Here is an 18795-nt window from a genome sequence, read left to right as displayed (position 1 = left end):
AAATTCAGGGACATTTTGTTTAAACATCTTAGCTCATTCCCAGCCATTTCAGGCATTGGCCCTGCTGGCATTTCGTCTTGGCTTAATGTTTCCTGAAGACTTGCTTTCTATTGTTCCGCGTTGTGTGCGTTTAGATAACTCACTTGGCTGGAGCAAGTTGAGTGGTGTCCTCAGGGGCAGGTGTAGCTCCCGGAGCCCCATTGCTCTCCCCCGCTGAGTGACCTTGGCTGGTTTCTTCACCTCTCTCTGCCTCAATCTTCTCTTTGGTCAAATGTGGAAACAGTAGTATTAATACTTACCTCAGAGTTATCGTCGGGTCTAAGTGAGTTAATCTACATGGTGCAGTAAGAACAGCGCCCGATGCCAAGTACACGCTCAGTCAGCGTTCACTGTTGTTATTGCTTGACCCAGTGGGAGAAATGAAAAATATAATTATCTTCTTCCTCTTAAGGCCGTGTCCAAGAATCTACGTTTAGTAATTTTAAAGGCATTGTTTTTCACAGAAAATATCTCCCGGCATATTTCCTCATGTGTTTGCAGTTGAGTTGAACAGGCAGCTGAAGGATGGGATGGTGAGCTCAGCATTGCTCCCTGTCATTGGGAGTCATGATTGAGCTCCTCATTTCCCTCAGCCGCTGTGAGACTTTCAACTGTACCTACTTCAAAGTGACCTGTCTGGGTTTTTTTTTTTTCCTGTGGGCCCCACTGCAGGTTTCTGGAAGAACTTGACGGCTTGAAAGGAAGCGACAAAACATGATAATCGCTTTGAGGTGACCAACAAGTCCAGCGGCCCCTTGCTTCTCCCAAGGTGGATCTGAGGTTTAAGAACCGTAACTTCAGGTAACAATCCTGTCCTACCCACCCCCACCTAGATACACTATCATTGCAGCCCCGACGGTCGTTCTTCGTTTAGGAAGTGTGGTTTCTCCCCAAATCCCTGAAACCTGGAATACTCCACCTCGTGCAAATGTCTGGCTGTTCCGAAAGAGCGGTGGGGGCAGAGGTGGCATCCCAGGTCTGACATGTGGCCCAGATGGTCACCGGGACCCTAGGTGTAGGGCTCTGCTCACAGCTGACCTGCTTCTCTTAATGTCAGTAGTACTGGTAATAATAACAGCAGCGGCAGCCACAGCAGGGCCTTTAGTGTGATTAAATGATTATAAAGTACTCTTTGAAGAATACATCAGACTAGCCAGGAAATTTCTGAAAACAGAAAGTACAAAGAGGGAAAGGAATTGTTCTATCAGATATAAAAATGTATTTTACAGCCATAGTCATCAACAGTGTGGTGCCAGAATGGAAATAAGCCGGTCAAGGGAACAGAATAGAAAGTTCAGACTAAAAAATGAGTCAAGAAAAGTGGCATTTCTAGTGACTGGTAACAGGATATATAGACCTAGTAAGTAGTGTTGGAATAACTGTATTTTTTGGAGGGAAATTAGAAATTCCCAACCTTAAGTACTGCACCAAAAATAATTTCCAAGTGGATTAAAACTGAATTTTTAAAGTTACAAAATTGCTAGCAAAGAAGAGGATATTTTAATTTTTATTCTTTTATAAAATTATTTTATTTTATTTTAGGGATGAGAAGTTTTTAAAACCTGCCACTTTTAGTATCACGTGCAAACACCATAAGCAAAGATAAAAGACAAAAAGGGGAGAAAATTATTTACAGCATCTATGATCAGCAAAGATTAATATTCCTAACATACAAATTTGTTTATTTTTCAATATGTATTTATTGAGTGCTTACTATGTGCTGAAACGTGATCTGGGCACTAAGGGCACAGATAGTAAACCAAAGTCTGTACTCTTCTGATGCTTATGATCTAATGGAGAGGACAGCCAGTAAATTAAGTAGGTTATTGCTGGCCAGATGTGGATAAGGGCAATGGAAAAAAAATTAAGCAGGACTGATGGAAATGGCAACCCACTCCAGTGTTCTTGCCTGGAGAATCCCAGGGACGGCGGAGCCTGCTGGGCTGCCGTCTATGGGGTCGCAGAGTCTGACACGACTGAAGCGACTTAGCAGCAGCAGCAGCAGAGGTGGTTAGAAAGAGTTGTGGGGGTGTGTATTATATGGTTATCCTGGCAAACTTCACCGATAAAGGGACATTTGAACAGAAATATGAAGGAAAAAGGGGAGAAGTGGTTGAATTTTGGATTTTTTTTTTGACTGTTTAGCTAATAGGATTTGTTGATGGATTAGATACAGGCCATGGAAGAAAAGGAGTCAGGGATGACTTCTAGGTTTGGGGCCTAGAAGCAGCAAGCAGGATTGAAGTACCACTTACTGACCTGGGCATGACCAAGAGGCTGGGCTTGCGGGCAACCAGGGATTGGTTATGGATGTTTCATGTTTCTATTGTATGTTCAAGGGGAGATGTCAAGGTGATGCTTCGGAACTCAGGAAGGGGTCTGGGCTGGAGATGTAAATATGAGAGTTGTCATAGTATAGGTAGTTATTTAAAACAGTGAAACTAGGCAGATCTCCCAGGGAGGGAGTGTAGGCAGAGAGGGGGGCCAGGAACATCCATGGATCGCTCACCTAGAGGTGAGGGAGACGAGAGGAAACAGCTATAGAGACAAAAGAAGAGTGACCACTGAAGTAGGAGAACCGTGAAGCTGAGAGCCGGGAGGGAGAGATCAGCTCTATCAGATATGTTGATGGGCCAAGCAGGGAGGGGATGGAGAACTGGCCGTTGGATTTAGCAATGAGGAGGTCATTAATGAACCCAGCAGGGGCTGATATATTGGAATGATGGGGACAAAAGCCTGATTTGAGTTGATTTGTCTTGAGGAAGAGAAAAGCAATTGAAAACAAAGAAATGGGGCAGTAACTGGAAGGAAATCGAGTTCAAAAGAGTTTATTCCCTGCCCAGCCCCCCCAGGATGAGTGTTGTTGCAATGTGTTCTTGTCCTTGTAGAAGCGATGCAAGATAATGCGGAATGTGGATGATGCAGGGTTGGGGTGGATGGTCCACACTCATGAGAGAGGAGGGTGCAGCATGCTTTGGGGTGGGGTCCTAGCCAGTAGTGTCTAGGTTGCTGGTAGAAGTGGTCACTGGCTTCTTTTCTCAGTGGCGTAGAAAGCTGACTTATCGGCTAAGGGTGAAAATCAAGGTGTTGGAGGAGGAAAGCGCAAATGTGGTCGCAGAGCAGGGGCGTCAGGGATTGCTGTGTGCTTTTCTCCACCAGGCTCAGGTGCCCAGGTGAGCATGAGTTAGGAAGCCCATTGATGCTAAAGGCAGTATGGTAATAAAACAGGACACAAGTGGGCACCAGGAGTAACCAAGAAATACCTATAGGGACTTCCCTGGTGGTCCAGTGGTTGTCTTTGCTTTCCGATGCAGGTTCAATCCCTGGTTGGGGGGCTAAGATCATACATGCCTCATGGCCAAAATACCAGAACATAAACAGCAGAAGCAGTATTGTAACAAACTCAACAAAGACTTAAAAAAAAAAGGTCCACATCAAAGAAAGAAAGACATGCCTATAAACAGAAACACCATCCATAATAATTTTAAGATACAAGTAAAAATAGTGAGATTTTGTATTTTCCTTCAGATTGACAAGAGCTTTTATTGGGGATGAAAGTTACTGTGCTCTTCTGGAGCACAGTGTTTCTGTAGCAAAACATACAATGTATGTCCCCTTTAGACCTGTCAGCCCTCCTTCTAGAAGTTTATACTAAGAGATAACAGCTCAAATGAACAGAGCTATGTGCACAGTCAGTGTTCACTCTAGCAACAACAGTGAGAGTGACCAGGAGGGCTCCGGTCACTAATCTGTGGACACAGTGGAAACAAAAGCTCACCCTCGCCTTTCACTTTGCAGATGAGGAAACTCAGGCCCAGAGAGAGGGAGTGACAGCCCCCGTCACGTTGCCTGGAGCTCAGACCCCAACGGTTGGCAGTGCACGGCCCCCTTCACCTGGGTTTGGAGTTGGAGCCTCTTGCAAGGTACTTGCCAGTCTCTCTTTTGAGCTGACTTGCTTTGCACTTTTAAGATATGAATTCTCAAAATACTTTGCAAAGGTTTGCAGTGCTTTCACTTCATTATGCAAGGTTTTCCTTGCAATGGAATCCCAAGTGCAAAAGGACAGGCAGAGAAGACTAGACAGACTTTGCCTGGACCAGTGATGGGGAGGGACTGCTTTTTTGACTCCCAAGTGGGACTTACAGGCTGAGAAAGGATATTTTATGCTTTCCTACAACTTTGATAAAAGCTATAATAATAATACAGAGATAACAAGCAGATCATATTTATTTCATCGATTAGATTTGATTGAAAGAAAATTAAGTTAGGATTGTGAGAACATCTGGGACACTAGGTTACCTCCATGGCTGGAACATGGGGCTGTACCTACTAGAGCCTTGGGTTCTGGTTTAGTTCTTCATGCCCTGGCGCAGGGACCTAAGAGAAGCCACCTAGTTTCTCTGAGCTTTGTATCTTTGTCAGAAAAAACAAGCAGATGAGCCTAAATTACCTATAATAATTCCTAGAGTGAATATAATGCTCCTTCTGGCAGTGCCTGTCCTCGTCCCAGCTGGCTGGGGGAGATGTTGGCACTGTCATGAAGTCCCTGTCCTCCCACAGTGCCACCCTAGTCCTCCACCACCTTAGAAAAGCTTGTGGAAATAATTGCACCTCTGTCCCCTTGTACCTATTTCAGACCTCCAATGGCCGACCAGAGAATGGACATTTCTTCAACAATCAGTGACTTCATGTCCCCAGGTGCCACCGACCTCCTCTCCAGCCCTCTGGGCCCCGGTGGTGTGGATTGCAACCGGAAACGCAAGGGCAGCTCCACAGACTACCAGTAAGGCCTTTGGGCTTGTCTTCCTCTCTCTAAACTTGGTGTCAGCTTACGGGCATGAACGTCCAGGGGCCCTACTGTTCCTTCTGGAAGAAGGGATCCTGTCTATGAAAAGGGATGGGGATGAAAGATCTGACTTGACTTTTCCCTTTATCTTCCCTTAGATTGCAAGCAGGAGGGAGCCTCCAGTGCAGCTGAGCCATTTACTCTCCTTTTGTGCACCCTGCTCAGGTCCCCAGATTTTCGAGGGAAAACGAATAGCCTTAAAGCCAAGTTCCACCTCTTACCACTTTCTTCATTTTCCTTTGCTCCTGTGAGCAACATGGCTAAGTCCATGGATATAACCTCAGTGGTTTCAAAGAGAGCTTTGCCTAAGGACCTGTCTAGAGGAAGACATCAATGGCTTACTTAATGTTTGTAGAATGGAAAGTAGAGGTCATCTCTGGAAATGGTATAGGAGCAGTGACATTGTCCTTAACACATTATTTGAATTAGTGTTCCTCTTACATTAAATAGCACCTTTTTTTTTTTTTTTTTTAAGACTTGATGGCTTTTCTTTGGAGTAAGTAAATTTTCACGCTTACAGTCAACTCTTCTGTATCTATATAGACATCTAGGGAATATGTCAGCATAGAACATTCAAAAGGCACATTTTGTTTTGTAGAGGCAACTGCATGGAATCTTGCCCAAATGTCCATTGAAGAGTTTTCTTCTGCTAAATGAGAGAAAATCTCCAAGGAGAGGTGTGCCCCCTTACAGCAGAAGTCCTTTCTGCTGAAGTTCACAGGTCAGATTTGGGGAGCATAGTGGCTGGAGGTCAGATGCCCACTAGGGGATGCTATGAGTAATATGTAAGTGATCCCAGATGATTAAGAGAGCAGCCACCCAGGGAATGGAGAATGGATGTGAGGACCAAGAGGGTGTTTTTCCATGGCACTAACTCCACAACAGGGAAACCAGACGTTTTCTGTGGAGCTTTTGTCTGATGGAGCCCTTGACATGTTCTGAGACCTCCGCTGTCTAGATCTGTGGTTTCCACCCTTGTCACCACTCTGGACTTCCAGGTTTCCCATATGGACCCCAGTCTGCAAGTCTTCTGTAATTCATGGACACCCTATGAATTAAGCACCTGTCATCCCTTAACAGCTTAATGTACCAAACTCCTACCTTAGGGCAGAGCTTCTTTTCACCTGAGATGATCACCTGCCTCAGTGAGCAGACACGAGTCTAGACAGAAGGGGAGAAGGACTTTTCATTTTCCCCTGTGGCCTGTAGAATTTCTTCTGAACTTCAGATCAGGTGGAGAAAGTCTCTGCCTATGAGGAGATGGAGGGCTCCAGGTTGGGAACCACTGTTCTGAGTGCCTGCAGCATACCTCAGTGCTCCTGAGAAAGTTGCTTTTTCTCTTAATGATGATGATGTTTGTAGGGCCATGATTGGAGAAGGGAGAGAGGCCCAGAGGGTAGTCTGTCCTCCTGAGTGATTTAGGGATTGGAGGAAGGTATGAGCTCACCTGGGGGATTTAGAACGCCTTCCTCAGAGGATTTCAGTCTGTTTTCTACTGAACCCATAACGTGCTGTTAAAACTGGATTCCAGAGTCCATGAAGGGAAGGCAGATCCTTCTGTGACCCCAGGACTCTGCGGTCCCCAACCCATGCCTCCATCTGTCCCAGCTCCCTGGGGCTCAGGGTTTCCCCCAAGCTGAGAAGTAGAGCGCTGGCAGCAGTGGTGGGAGCTGGCTTGGGTTCCGCTCAGTGCTCCTTCGTGCGCACTTTGATGCTCCCTCCCCACCTTACCCACCACCAGACAGATATTCAGTATATATGCCCACGTATGTTTGATGCTTGATACATTTTACAAATGAATAAACTCCATTTATCCAGAGTGATGTGGGTTGGGGGGGTTGGGAGAATGAGATATTATGGTTACTTGGATACTCTGATTAACTCAGAGTTTGCATGAATGCCTGTATTCCCAATTTTCTCAAGCAATCAATATAGTAAAATGCATGAACACACAAACTTTATTGAAGTGGTGTATATAACATTTGATAAACTGGAAAGTGAGTCTGGTGTTATATTAGGTTCAAGTTGGTTTTACTTTTATACATCAGGAGTCAATGCTGTGGCTCTTTGAGCTTTCTAATTGCTTGGTTTCTGGATAAATGATGGCCTTCTGTATTATGGTGAGAAGCGATTTTGTATGTCTTAACAGTTATATTCTCTTTTGTTTTCTCAGAGAAAGCATGGACACAGACAAAGATGACCCTCATGGAAGGTACCGTGAATTAGTCATTTGAACTTCAGCATCCTTAGAGCCATTTTCCTTACGTAATTAAACGTGCAGGTTCCACCCATCTCCTTGATTAGGGATAAGCAAGGAGGCTGTGAGCTTGTGGGCTCAGAACTGTCTCCCCTCTATGCCCCACCCTGTAGCCCAAACCGTAGAGAATCTGCCTGTGATGCAGGAGACCAGGGTTCGATCCCTGAGTCAGAAAGATCCTCTGGAGAAGGGAATGGCAATCCACTCCAGTATTCTTGCCTGGAGAATTTCGTGGACAGAGAAACCTGGTGGGCTCCAGCTCATGGGGTCGCAAAAAGTCAGACACAACTGAGCAGCTCACACACACACACGCCCCACCCTGTGTAGCTAACAAGCAGAGCCCTCGTGTGTCACATAGAGAGGACGGGATCAGGTAGGGAAAGAAAATGGATGTGTAACTCTACTGTTAATCTCCAGGGGATTATGTTTCTTTTTATTTGTTTTCCAGGTTAGAATACACAGAGCACCAAGGAAGAATAAAAAATGCAAGGTGAGCTTGGACCTTCTCTCTGTATATAAGCCATCCTGGTTTGGTTGCTTAGTGTGCAGTCAAGGAGGCTCTGAATATCTGTTCCCTGTCTGTCGAACAGTCTTTGATGCTGTCGTGTCCTTAGGGAATGAGAGGGAGGGGAGCCCTGGCTTGATGTGGCCTCTGTCCCTCACTGCCTCCAGGCTGAGTTGCCTTCACTCTTGGCTGTCTCAGCATGTTTAATCTGAAGGGAACTCTGGAGGGAGCCAAAGATAAATCAAGGCTAAAGGTTTTCCCTGTCTTCAGCAGGTTCCTCCTTCCTGCCTCAGGGCCCTCTGGGGAGACCTGGCTCAGGGAGTCAGTTCCCCGGCTTTGCCTGGCCTCAGAAAAGGGCCCTTATTGCTCTGCAAGGTGTGGCTGAAGGCCAGGCCTGGGGAGGCCCTGCTCCCTCAAGTGGATTCTGGGACTCCCTCCTTCCTGCCTCCAGCCACACTTGCTGACTCCCCTCCATGGGGGTCCTCCACTCTCCTGCCATTAACCCCAGGGCTATCTGACGCTGTGTCCTGCCACAGAACTAGAGCTGTAGAATTCAAAGGACCTGAAACTGCTGGCTTTTCCCTGATGGACTAGCTTTGGCGAGAGATCACACGGTTCTGTTGCTATGGCAGTGGCACTGTTGACACGCCTCTTTGGGGGACAGTCACAAACAGCAGGTGCACACCAGTCAGGAAAAGAGTGTGTGCCGTGGGACGTGTCATGCTGCTCGGCGGGCAGCAACTCTTGGGGACAGATGTAGCATCTGCTGCGTCTGGGTGGGGTCACGGCTGATCCAAGGACAGCAGCATTAGTTACCTGGTGTCTCAGTCAGTCTCCCACAGACCACATGGCAGACTGCCCTCAGACCTCAGAGACAGCTCAGCCTGGGGCCCTCACTGATGTCTGTTCCTGGGTGCTTTGCCCTTCAAGTCCTCCACCTCCCTTCTTTCTTTCTCCCCCATCTTAAAATCCAACTTTATTGGGGCTGAGAAGAATAGAAATGAGGAGAAATTAAAAGCGCAGTTGACTGTGAAAAGACAACTTTTGTAACATTTCTCAATTCTAAGGATAAGGTAAGCATTAAAAAAAAATACTAATACCGACTTGGCAGTGAGCCCCACTTTTTTGGGTGACTTTAGTAGAAAAGCCCAGTTTGAAACATTCTTCAGATTCTAAATTTGCCTTGTCAGAAGAATATTGAAAACAGTTATTTTCATCATTGTTTCTTTGATGCTCTGTTACATTTTACAGAAATCATTTTTCATATTGTTGTTCAGGGAAGCTCACAGTCAGATTGAAAAGAGGCGTCGGGATAAAATGAACAGTTTTATTGATGAACTGGCTTCTTTGGTACCAACGTGCAACGCGATGTCTAGGAAATTAGATAAACTTACTGTGCTGAGGATGGCTGTTCAGCACATGAAAACGTTACGAGGTAAGATCCCGGCTTTATTGTCTTTTTTGCCCTTGCTCACAAATGTTACCACCCTTAGAATATTCCTGACTCCCTAAGGCCAATGTTTATTACTTGCAAATGTGTAGCCTTGAGGAGTATACCAGTCATTTTCAGCAGCAGACATTATGCCAAATGAAATCGGCATTAGCAAGCTTCTGTGGGTATCAAGATGCAGTTTTGCTGTCCTGCATCCCCAGAGGGTAGAGGCTGTGTGCTATGCATGTGTGTGTGTACGAACCCAGGCTACATACATATGAGAGGCACACATCCCATCTTGCATATATGTGGTGCCTGGACCTTGCCCATACAATGATAAACATCAGAAATGTAGCTGCCCTTTATGACACAGGAAACTCTGTTCCAGTTTTTAAGAGGAAAAATTCATCCTGGTTTCTTTTGAAGAGTGAGTCACTGGTTGACGGCACTTGCTACATTTTATTGTTGAGTGAACACTGATGATATTTTCATCTTCCTGGAATTTTCCCAAACCAGATCAACTCTTTATAAGGGAGGCAGTGTTTTCCTTCTTTTCCGAGTGTGGGGAGGGTGAGAAAACAGAGGCAGAAACGTGGAAGTGACTTATCCAAACCACAGGAGAAATCTGAACTGTGGCAGGCATTGTAGGGAAGGCCGTCCCTGGAATTTTCCACAGCTAGACTTGGACTATTTGAGGAAATCGGAAAGTAGGCGCTCACTCAGATCTCTGACCTGCGTGGTAAAAAGAATTACGTCTTTTATATTTCTACAAAGCCACCAGAAATAAGAAGTAGCTGGTTTTGTCTTTTGACCTTGATTCAAAAATATAAATGTTGTATCCTGGGCTTGGAGAATGGCATTTTAAAATTCATGTTAGCGAAGATAGAGATTAAATCATTACAACTAATTTCTGTTACGTTGGAAAGAAAAGAGTGGCAGAACTTAAGTGATCCTAAAAAGCAGGGGTGTGGATCAGTGATATGCACCTTGTTAGTTGATTTGAAAGTCACAGACAGGTTCTGTTTCCCTCCTTCCTGGTGGTCTTTGGAATTGTCATAAGCTGTTTTAGTTTATTTCTTCACTGTGCTACTAACCATTTTGCAGATTCCAAGTCATTTACTGCTGGCATTCTTCTCTAAGTTATTCTCCCGAAAGATGCCAGATTGACTTTTAAACATGTCTTATGCCCTTTCAGTCCTGAGAGCTCGAGTTGCATTTACTGAAGTAATGCATTTCTCTGGGTTGCCAAGCTCATTTAACTCAACCCTGATGAAGAGGAACTCACAGCAAACGCCTTTCACAGGGTATTTACTCAGGGCCTGGCAGACTGGATGACTTCCCAAGAACATTTAGAGTGGTGATTTGAGCACCCGCTAGACAACCCATTTAATATAGATGTTGCGGGGAGAGAGCATCCCAGGAGTCTTGACCAGTTTGCTTCTAGAGCTTCCTCTCTATTAGAAGCAGTTTCTAAACTTCTGTTAGCTCCTGAATTTTCCCTGTGGTGACAAAAACAAGCTTGCTAAGTCTCCTGTGGTCAACAGTGTTCACTTTTCGATGACATTCTCTTTGGCTTCTGTCCAAAGCCAGAGCTCGCCTTATCTCCACCAAGGAGAGAGAAGATAAAATGTAGCTCCCGGTGGGTAGGGACGAGGTTGCATCTGGAAGGCTTGAGGCAGTCGAGTGGAACAAGACATTATCTGAAAATAAAGTGTTCAACTCTTTCTCTTTTTCTCCCCTGGAAGGTGCCACCAATCCATATACAGAGGCAAACTACAAGCCAACTTTTCTGTCAGATGATGAATTGAAACACCTTATTCTCAGGGTATGTTGCAATTACGGGATTGTTTTTACACAACATTTATTTTCACAAATCTCAGCGTTAAGTGCCAGTGTGTGGGAATTTAATGTCTCAACACTCAACTTGTTTAGGCTCACTTCCTGTGTCAGGGTCTCCACCTTGTTCTTACTATTTGAACAGGCCTCACATCTCTTCCCTGGGACCCTCCTCTTCTACCCTCACTCAAAGAAAAATGGAAGGTCTAGGGACTTTAAATCAAAAGAGCAGGATTTTATTAAAAATAGGAGGTAATCAAGAATCCCCTTCCTGCATGTGAAGGTTTTAGAAAGGGACTGAAACTAATAACCATTGAGAATTTCTCTCATCCTCACTTGACCACTAACACAGAAATAGCCACCTACACCTTTCTACTAAAATTCCATCAAAACAACAAAGCTTCCGAAGATGTCGCAGCCCTGGGTAGGAAGATGAGTGGAGGAGGCAGGTGCTTCCGCCTGCCTGACCGTAGCACTCGCTTCTCCGGCTGGTCTCTGCAGGAAGGCCGCTGGGCTGGCACCGCGGGAACCTGGCTTCTATGCAGAATCAGGTCTGCTCTGGGCCGAGCAAGATTTCGTTTGGATACTGAAGAGAGAGATACTATATTCAGAGACATGTCCTCTTGCAAATAGTAGAAAGAAAACCAGAGAAACCTAACTTAAGGGAGGAATACCTGCCCCATCTCCCCTCAGCCAGGGCTGCCCTTGCGTCTCTGAGCAAAAAGTTTGCAAGGGCCCAGCATAGAGGGTGGTCCCTCTGGTTTTCTCCATCTTCACTACCCATTTTCAGCTCATCCTGGCTTCAGGCCCCCTGTTAGCCTGGCCTGCCTGCTCATTGCAGTAGTGTCTGCCCATCCCCTTGTGACATGCTATATTAAATGCAAGGAACAAGACGTTATGAGTCAACAGGGCTTTGTTTCTCAAGCATAGCCAGTCCTGGTTAGGCAGTGAGGGGCTGCTGTGGAGGTTCAGGAAGGTCAGCAGGAGCCAGGCCCTCTCTGTCTTCTTGCACCACCCTGCTGAGCCAGATTTTCACCTTGGAGGGGGATGGCTATGCCAGGTTTCAGTAGCTCACCAGCCAGAAAGAGGGCAGGGGAGACTCCAGGCCAGCTGTCCTTTGTATCAGGAAAAGGCGTGCCTTCCTGGAAGCACAGGAGTAGACTTCAGCTTATCTTGAAAATGTCACCTGGTCCTCCAGAGGTGCAAAGCAGGTTGCAGCACAGGTATCTAGATCTTCCCGCCTCCAGAGGAGAAGCAGGCACAAGAAGGGTGGGGAACAGCAGATGGCACACGTTCTTTCCAGAGCCACATCCGTCTGCTGGATTTCCTTCCAGTGGTGGCTGATTTCAAGTCATGACCCGGTGTGGGACTGCAGCTGTGGTCTGGTTGGCCTGGGGTGGAGTGGGGCTGGTGCCTCCTTGCAGGAGAAGCCATCTCATTAGTGCCGCATCTGGGACAGCTGTCACAGCACCCTCCCGGCTCTCTTGTACATGAATTATTGTTAGGCAAGGGTTTTTACATCTTGTGTAGGTACAGTTGGTCTTTTTGAACTTCTCTGTCAATCTGTTTATTGGATAGTCCCACATTCCAGCTTATCACTAGCGATCCTTCAAAGCTTTGTGTGACTTGTAGATTGGATAGGCATAGCCTCTGTCTTCCATTTTCATTTGTTCACTAATTCAACAGACATTTTAGTACTTAATGGGTTTTGCATGGCACTGTCCTACAAACATCCAATCACTGATTAACACCTTAGGGTGGGGGCGAGGCTTCTCAGCAAGTCAATGATGGTCATTTGGTTACCTGTCAAGGCAGACTCGGAGGACTCAGCGCTGCCCTCACCTTTCCATCCTTTTCATAAAAATGTCCTTGTTCTCAGGGAGAACACACTAGGATTAAGATATAAACTGTACCTGCAGCATCTCCAGAGAAACCATCAGGGCTGGCTTCACAGGTGTGCAACCCTTGCAGCTACACAGGACCCGGTGCTTGGTTTTATGCTCTGCTGTCGCCACCCTGAAGACTGTAATTTGAAAACAAGGGTCCCTGCATTTTCGTTCTGTCCTGGACCCTACTAATTATGTAGCTGGTCCTGATCACCATACTGGTAATTTGGTGTTTTTTAAAGAAATACATGTATGTATGTACACATATAAAACAATTTCCTTTTACAACAACAAGTGTTTAGTAATTGTTGCTGCTTTTCTGAATGATTCTCTGTTAGATGCTCATACTTACCAGGGTCTGGAATAAGGGTTTTAATGCTGTTCAAGTGAAGGACTTCATCTTGGGCCTGCCTTTTCTGCTTCTCTCTCTCCTACAACGTCAGTGGTGATCTGTCTTCTCTCATGGAACTTTTCTCATTTCTCTGCCCCATCTCAGGGGCTGGGAAGCACTGTCTAATTCCTCGCCACTTCTGGATGCTGAGTCCCTGGGAATTTGCTTCAGCAGACAGCAGGGTCCACTCAGATGATGTCTGAACAGTTTGGCAGCAGGAACTGGACTTTCAGTCTCCCTTACCAGTGCAAATCTGACTAATTGCTTTCCTTAACAAGTGCTTTCAAAACTACCTTTAATGACTGGAATGTCAAGGAGCAGTGAGCCTGACTGGTTTATAGCGTCTAGAACCTGTACCTGCCGAGCTTTGAAAGTGAGGCAGCCCGTCGGGCGCCGTATCGCTTATTAACTCAACGCCGTTTTCCCTGAGGGCGAGCCTGCCTTCGTTTTCCCGGCCCCGTGGGGCTCGTGTTCTCATCCCTCTGCTCTCTGGCTGGCCCTCAGCCTGGCTCCTTCACCTGCTGGTGCTCATCTGCCCGAGCGAAGCAGAGTCGGAATGTTTTGTGCCTCCCCTTCATTGACCATATTCACCAGCCTCTGGAACCTTCTCTCCCTCCCCTGAATGTGTTGAAATCCACTCCGCTTGCTATCAGCTTGGGCCTGAGTCTGCTCAGCATCTCTTCCAGAATGTCCCAGGCACCTTCTTCCCAAGCACCTTTGGAGCCACATCACTTCATTAATGAAAAGCCTCAAAATACTCTTGTCTCTAGTTGAGATATAAGGTTGTCTGCAAGGCAAATGAGGAAGTTATTAATACCCTCTTTTTCTTGACAGAATGAGGCTTCTAGCAGATGGTGCTTGGGAAGTGGCTTCCCCCTCACTGTCATCCTTTGCCCCCAGGCCAGCGCAGAGGCCTAACTTAGGAAGGGATCAGCCCCAGCTTCCTTCTGGCAGGTGGCCTGCCAGGCCTTCTCACAGCAGTAGTGAGTCTGTTCCCCTCTCACTCACGTCTTTTATCCCAGCACAAGCGCACATACCATTCTGTTACCTTCTGGCGCATGAATTCATTTCCTTAGTTCTTTGAGTTTAACTGCATCCCAAAGGCCCTTCTGTGGAAAAGGGAGTAGGTTCTTTATTAGCGTGTGTATGTGTGCTCAGTCGCATCCGACTTTTGCAACCCCATGGACTGTAGCCCGCCAGGCTCCTCTGTCCATGGGATTTCCCAGGCATAAATACTGGAGTGGGTTGTCATTTCCTTCTCCAGGGGATCTTCCCAACCCAGGGATCGAACCCATGTCTCTCTGAGTCTCCTGCATGAGCAGGCAGATCTGAGCCATTGGGAAAGCCCCAGGTTCTTTAGTAGTCTATTCCAAAGAACAGACCAAGGACCAGCGAATAACAAAGATAATGATGCATGTGATTTAGTCTGTGGTAGCTGAGTATACTCAATGAACATGAGTTTGCGCAAACTCCGGGAGATAGTGAAGGACGGGGAAGCCTGGCATGCTGCTGTTCGTGGGGTCGCAAAGAGTCAGACATGAGTGAGCGACTGAACAACAGCAACCTGAGTATGGAGCAAGTGCATGGGAGAGCAGGGAGCACCCTCCAGTGCCTGAAAGACCCCAGCAGGGGTTTTTAGGGGTTGCCCATCTGGAGAGTCCTGGGTGGGATTCAGTCACATTTGCACAAAACATCCTAAGCTCTCATGTTCCATAGCTTCAGTATATATCTGCCTTAGTCTGTCCAACAAATACTGTCCTGTCTCCACACCTATCTTTGTTGACACTTTGGATTTTTGCCTGTATTTAAAGTGAAGAAGAGGTGAAAGAATGTCAGGAGAAATTTTTGCTTGGCTTTTCTTGTCTCATTTAGGATACAAACAGCTCATCTCTGCATCAGGGAATAAAACTTGAGAGTAGTTGTTCTTAACCTGTGAACATTAGAATCGCTTTGGGGAGGGGGCAAAAATCATACCAGTGATCCAGCCCCACTTCGTACCATCAGCATAAAAAAACAAAAGCAGACCACACTTCAGATGCTGCACCCACTGTTCCAGAGAGCTCTCTGGAAATGGAGGTGTTCAAGTCTTGGACAGATAGATGCTGGCTTCAATATTTGAGAGGGAATTTTGACCCTAAAGTTTCCTTCCAGTCTCAGATTCTATGATATTATAGTGTTGTTATACTTAGAGCAATGAAATGGATTTCTCTGGACCTTCATGCAGTCAAAGGAAAAATCTTAAACTGAGTTCTCCTTTGAAACAAAACTCTCCGTAATTGGACTTTCTCCGGTAATCACTAGTGATACATGTGTATATGTCTGCCTTGGAGAGAATCTTATCATTCTCAGAAGGTATTTGTTCTAAGCATCCTGTTCTCAGGACACCTGTGAAATTGTCAGTGACTGCAGTCCCGTGCTTTGGACGCTTAGAAAATAAATCCTTATTTGCTATCAGAGTGATTATAAATCATGTTTCCTGAAGTGTGATAAATTGATTATCCATTTCTCCTGATTAGGCAGCAGATGGATTTTTGTTTGTCGTAGGATGTGACCGAGGGAAGATCCTCTTTGTGTCAGAGTCTGTCTTCAAGATCCTCAACTACAGCCAGGTACTGCCCCTGTTCCCACTGGTGGTGGGCAGCCTTACAGCGGCCAAAAAGGTTACCCCACTTCTCAGAATAATTAATTGACAAGTGATATGTGAAATGCTTCTATTGTTCCCCAACCCCATCCTTCTTCCAGAAAATTCTTAACACAGAAATGAATATAAACTTAGAAAACTTCCTTTAATATGCTTCCATTGGGAAGTTTGACCTTATCAGCCTTGTAACTTGCTCACTTCTGCAAGTGTAGGGGTAGAGGGGCAAGGGGCTATTTGACAGGGAAGACAGGCAGACAGTACAAAGCCAGGGAATAAGAAAAATGGGAATCCACCCATACTGTATCTACAGTGATGTATCACTTATTAGCTCTATTGAACCTCAGCATCCTCTGTAAAATTATTGTAACAATCCATACATTCTATGACTGTTTGTAGAATCATATAACTATTTATATAAAAGCTTCTAGAAAAGAGCTTATCACCTGTTTTGTCCCTAGAGTTTTTACTCATTTTTTTCATTCATTCACTCACGCTCATACTGGTATTTGCATGGAAATTTGGTAAAGCAGAAGAATTGCAGTATCAAAATAACATTTATATAAATTAATGTAAATTTCATGTTTCCAAAGTGTTTTGCTCTTTTCAGTCTTAGAGCAAAGCTGTGGAGGAAGTTATTTATAACTCTGCTAACAATTAGGCTAGTGAGGCATATAGTATGACACAACTTGTTTAAGAACAGAGGTCTAATGGAGCTAGAGTCAGAGCCCACGCCCTGCATTCCTCGCACTGAGGTCTTAGAAGGGAATCTGTGGGCATGGGAAGTAAATGATAAAGGGATACATGCCTCGAAAGACTTTGGCCTTAGAGGAGCGGGAGCTGTTGATGTGGTTGAGCCCTTGTCCCTTCTTGCCTTCTCAGTGCCTCATTCATGGTGTCCTTATCTAGGCCAAGTGCCTGGACGTGTGTCCATGTTAACACGTGAAATACTTGAGATTCTCACTCTTAAACGTGCAGAGTAAAAGCAAAGCCCTTGTTGGTTAATTTATATTCCGCATGCCGTTGACTTGTCCTTCTTGGTGATGCATTCCCACAGAATGATCTGATTGGTCAGAGTTTATTTGACTACCTGCATCCTAAAGATATCGCCAAAGTCAAGGAGCAGCTCTCGTCCTCCGACACGGCACCCCGGGAGCGGCTCATAGATGCAAAAAGTGAGTTCGGGAGCCGCCGAGCGCCGGGCTGCATGGTGTGTGCTCTGCCGGCCTCAGCGGCTGGGTTCCTACCTCTCTGCCCTTTATCTGGGTCACAAGTGCTCTTTGGCTAAATGGAATTATTATATTACTTCATGTTTGTTTCTCTTCTGGTTTACATAAAGAAGAAAAAACTTCAATGTCCAAATTCGTGAGGGGAAAAACAACCATTTTAATTTGATTCTTTCTGATTTTTAGTCAATTTTTTTTTTCAGGATCTAGAATCCCCAGTTGTATGTTCCTGAGTTAAAAGGGTTCACATCAGTTTGATTTGTAACCCCCGAAAAAATCACTTCTGTGTGTCTGAGTTGTACTCATGCAGCCTCGTAAGATGAAAAAGTATAAATATGACATCTCTCTGACCAGAGTGGTTTATCTTGAGGTCCCTCCGCCCACCTGCCTCCCTGCTTCCTCGTGGCAGCGGTGGAGCACCACTCACGTCCTCCCCGGCTTCCTGCTCCTACACCTGCCCCCCTGCCTGCCAGGAGCTCTCTCCCGCTTCAGTCCCATGGGGAGCTCTGCACTCCAGCAGTTAAGAGCGTGGACTCTACAGTCAGAGGCAGGGCTCGAATCGTGGCTCCACCATTTACTAGCTGCGTGACCTTGAGCAAGTTACTTAACCTGTCTGTGCCTCAGCCTCCCTACCTGCACAGTATCACCGACTTCATCAGGTTGCTGTGAGGATTTAATATTCTAAAAACATACAGCACGTTGTTTCCAGCACATAGCAAGCACAATGTATTTACCTTGGCCCAGTGCCGTCATAGCCTAACTAGCTTCCTGCTCCCAGGCTCTCCATTATAGTCTCTGGAAGGAAATAACCGCCAGTGGAATCCCCTTTAAGTCATCCTTTTCACCAAGGCACCCCTCATCTTCCTATAAGTACAATGTAGTCCCTGCCACCCGTTGCCCTTTATAGTCTGGTCCTGCAGTTGTCTTAGTGACCTCAGGAGGAAGAGGTGAATGCTGTTTGGTCCTTGCCCCTAAGGCTGTTACCCACGTAGTCAGGGCGACGAGGAGACAGCACCGTGTATAATAAGTGCAGCCATAGACGTAGTACCAGCCACAGAGAGCGATGATTCATCCTCATGTGGGTGTGGGCACACGCATCATGGAGTAGGTGACAGCTCCAGGTGGGTTTGAAAAGATGAATTAATATTTGCAGGTGATGAAGGGAGGAAAGTAGCAGAAGAAATGATTGGTGGATGGAGGCAGAAGGGTGGTGCTGGGGTTCGCTGGTGCTGCTGGAGAAAAACATTCAGGGGAGGGGGAGGGCTGGACGGTACAGACCTTCTCATCCGTGAGGATGCAGTGCAGGACTGCAGGGTGGAGGGGGGTGGGGGGGGCAGGCTCAGATCCCTGTGAGGATGCAGTGCAGGACTGCGGGGTGGAGGGGCGGGGGGGCAGGCTCAGATCCCTGTGAGGATGCAGTGCAGGACTGCGGGGTGGAGAGGTGGGGGGGCAGGCTCAGATCCCCGGCTTCTGTGCTGACAAGTAGCCCATGCTTCTATCAGGATAACAGTCAGGCTTTTCTCCAGAGATTGTAATTCAGTTGGTCCAAAACTAGAAATCAAACCACAAATATGAACCACATATATGATTTTAAATTTCCTGATAGCTACATTTTAAAAAGTAAAAATAAATGCAAAACTATACTATCTTTTATTTAACACTAAATCCAAAAGGAAGTCTTTCCGATTTTTTTTTTTTTCCACTAAGTCTTTGAAATCTGGGGTATGTTCTGCACGCCT

At 46.0% G+C, this 18795-nt stretch overlaps 1 protein-coding gene across 6 annotated transcripts in view; it reads left to right on the top strand.

Moving 5' to 3' along the window:
• Window positions 1-18795, top strand: part of BMAL1 (basic helix-loop-helix ARNT like 1) — a 109932-nt gene that overhangs the window by 71702 nt on the left and 19435 nt on the right. For 5 of the 6 annotated variants that reach the window (XM_055548575.1, XM_055548570.1, XM_055548572.1 and 2 more), the window contains 9 exons: window positions 712-840; window positions 3838-3962; window positions 4676-4822; window positions 7059-7097; window positions 7591-7632; window positions 8925-9082; window positions 10825-10904; window positions 15709-15801; window positions 16888-17005. In XM_055548575.1, the coding sequence (XP_055404550.1) occupies window positions 4683-4822; window positions 7059-7097; window positions 7591-7632; window positions 8925-9082; window positions 10825-10904; window positions 15709-15801; window positions 16888-17005 (670 nt within the window). In that variant the 5' untranslated portion in view covers window positions 712-840; window positions 3838-3962; window positions 4676-4682. Of the gene's footprint in view, window positions 1-300; window positions 323-711; window positions 841-3837; window positions 3963-4675; window positions 4823-7058; window positions 7098-7590; window positions 7633-8924; window positions 9083-10824; window positions 10905-15708; window positions 15802-16887; window positions 17006-18795 lie in introns of those variants that run through there. The other variant, XM_055548573.1, reaches the window with a different exon arrangement.

The sequence above is a fragment of the Bubalus kerabau genome, chromosome 15 (genome assembly GCF_029407905.1).
Source record: "Bubalus kerabau isolate K-KA32 ecotype Philippines breed swamp buffalo chromosome 15, PCC_UOA_SB_1v2, whole genome shotgun sequence".
NCBI lineage: Eukaryota > Metazoa > Chordata > Mammalia > Artiodactyla > Bovidae > Bubalus > Bubalus kerabau.
The sequence above is the reverse complement of the archived record's forward strand: the minus strand, read 5'-3'. Positions and strand labels throughout refer to the sequence as shown.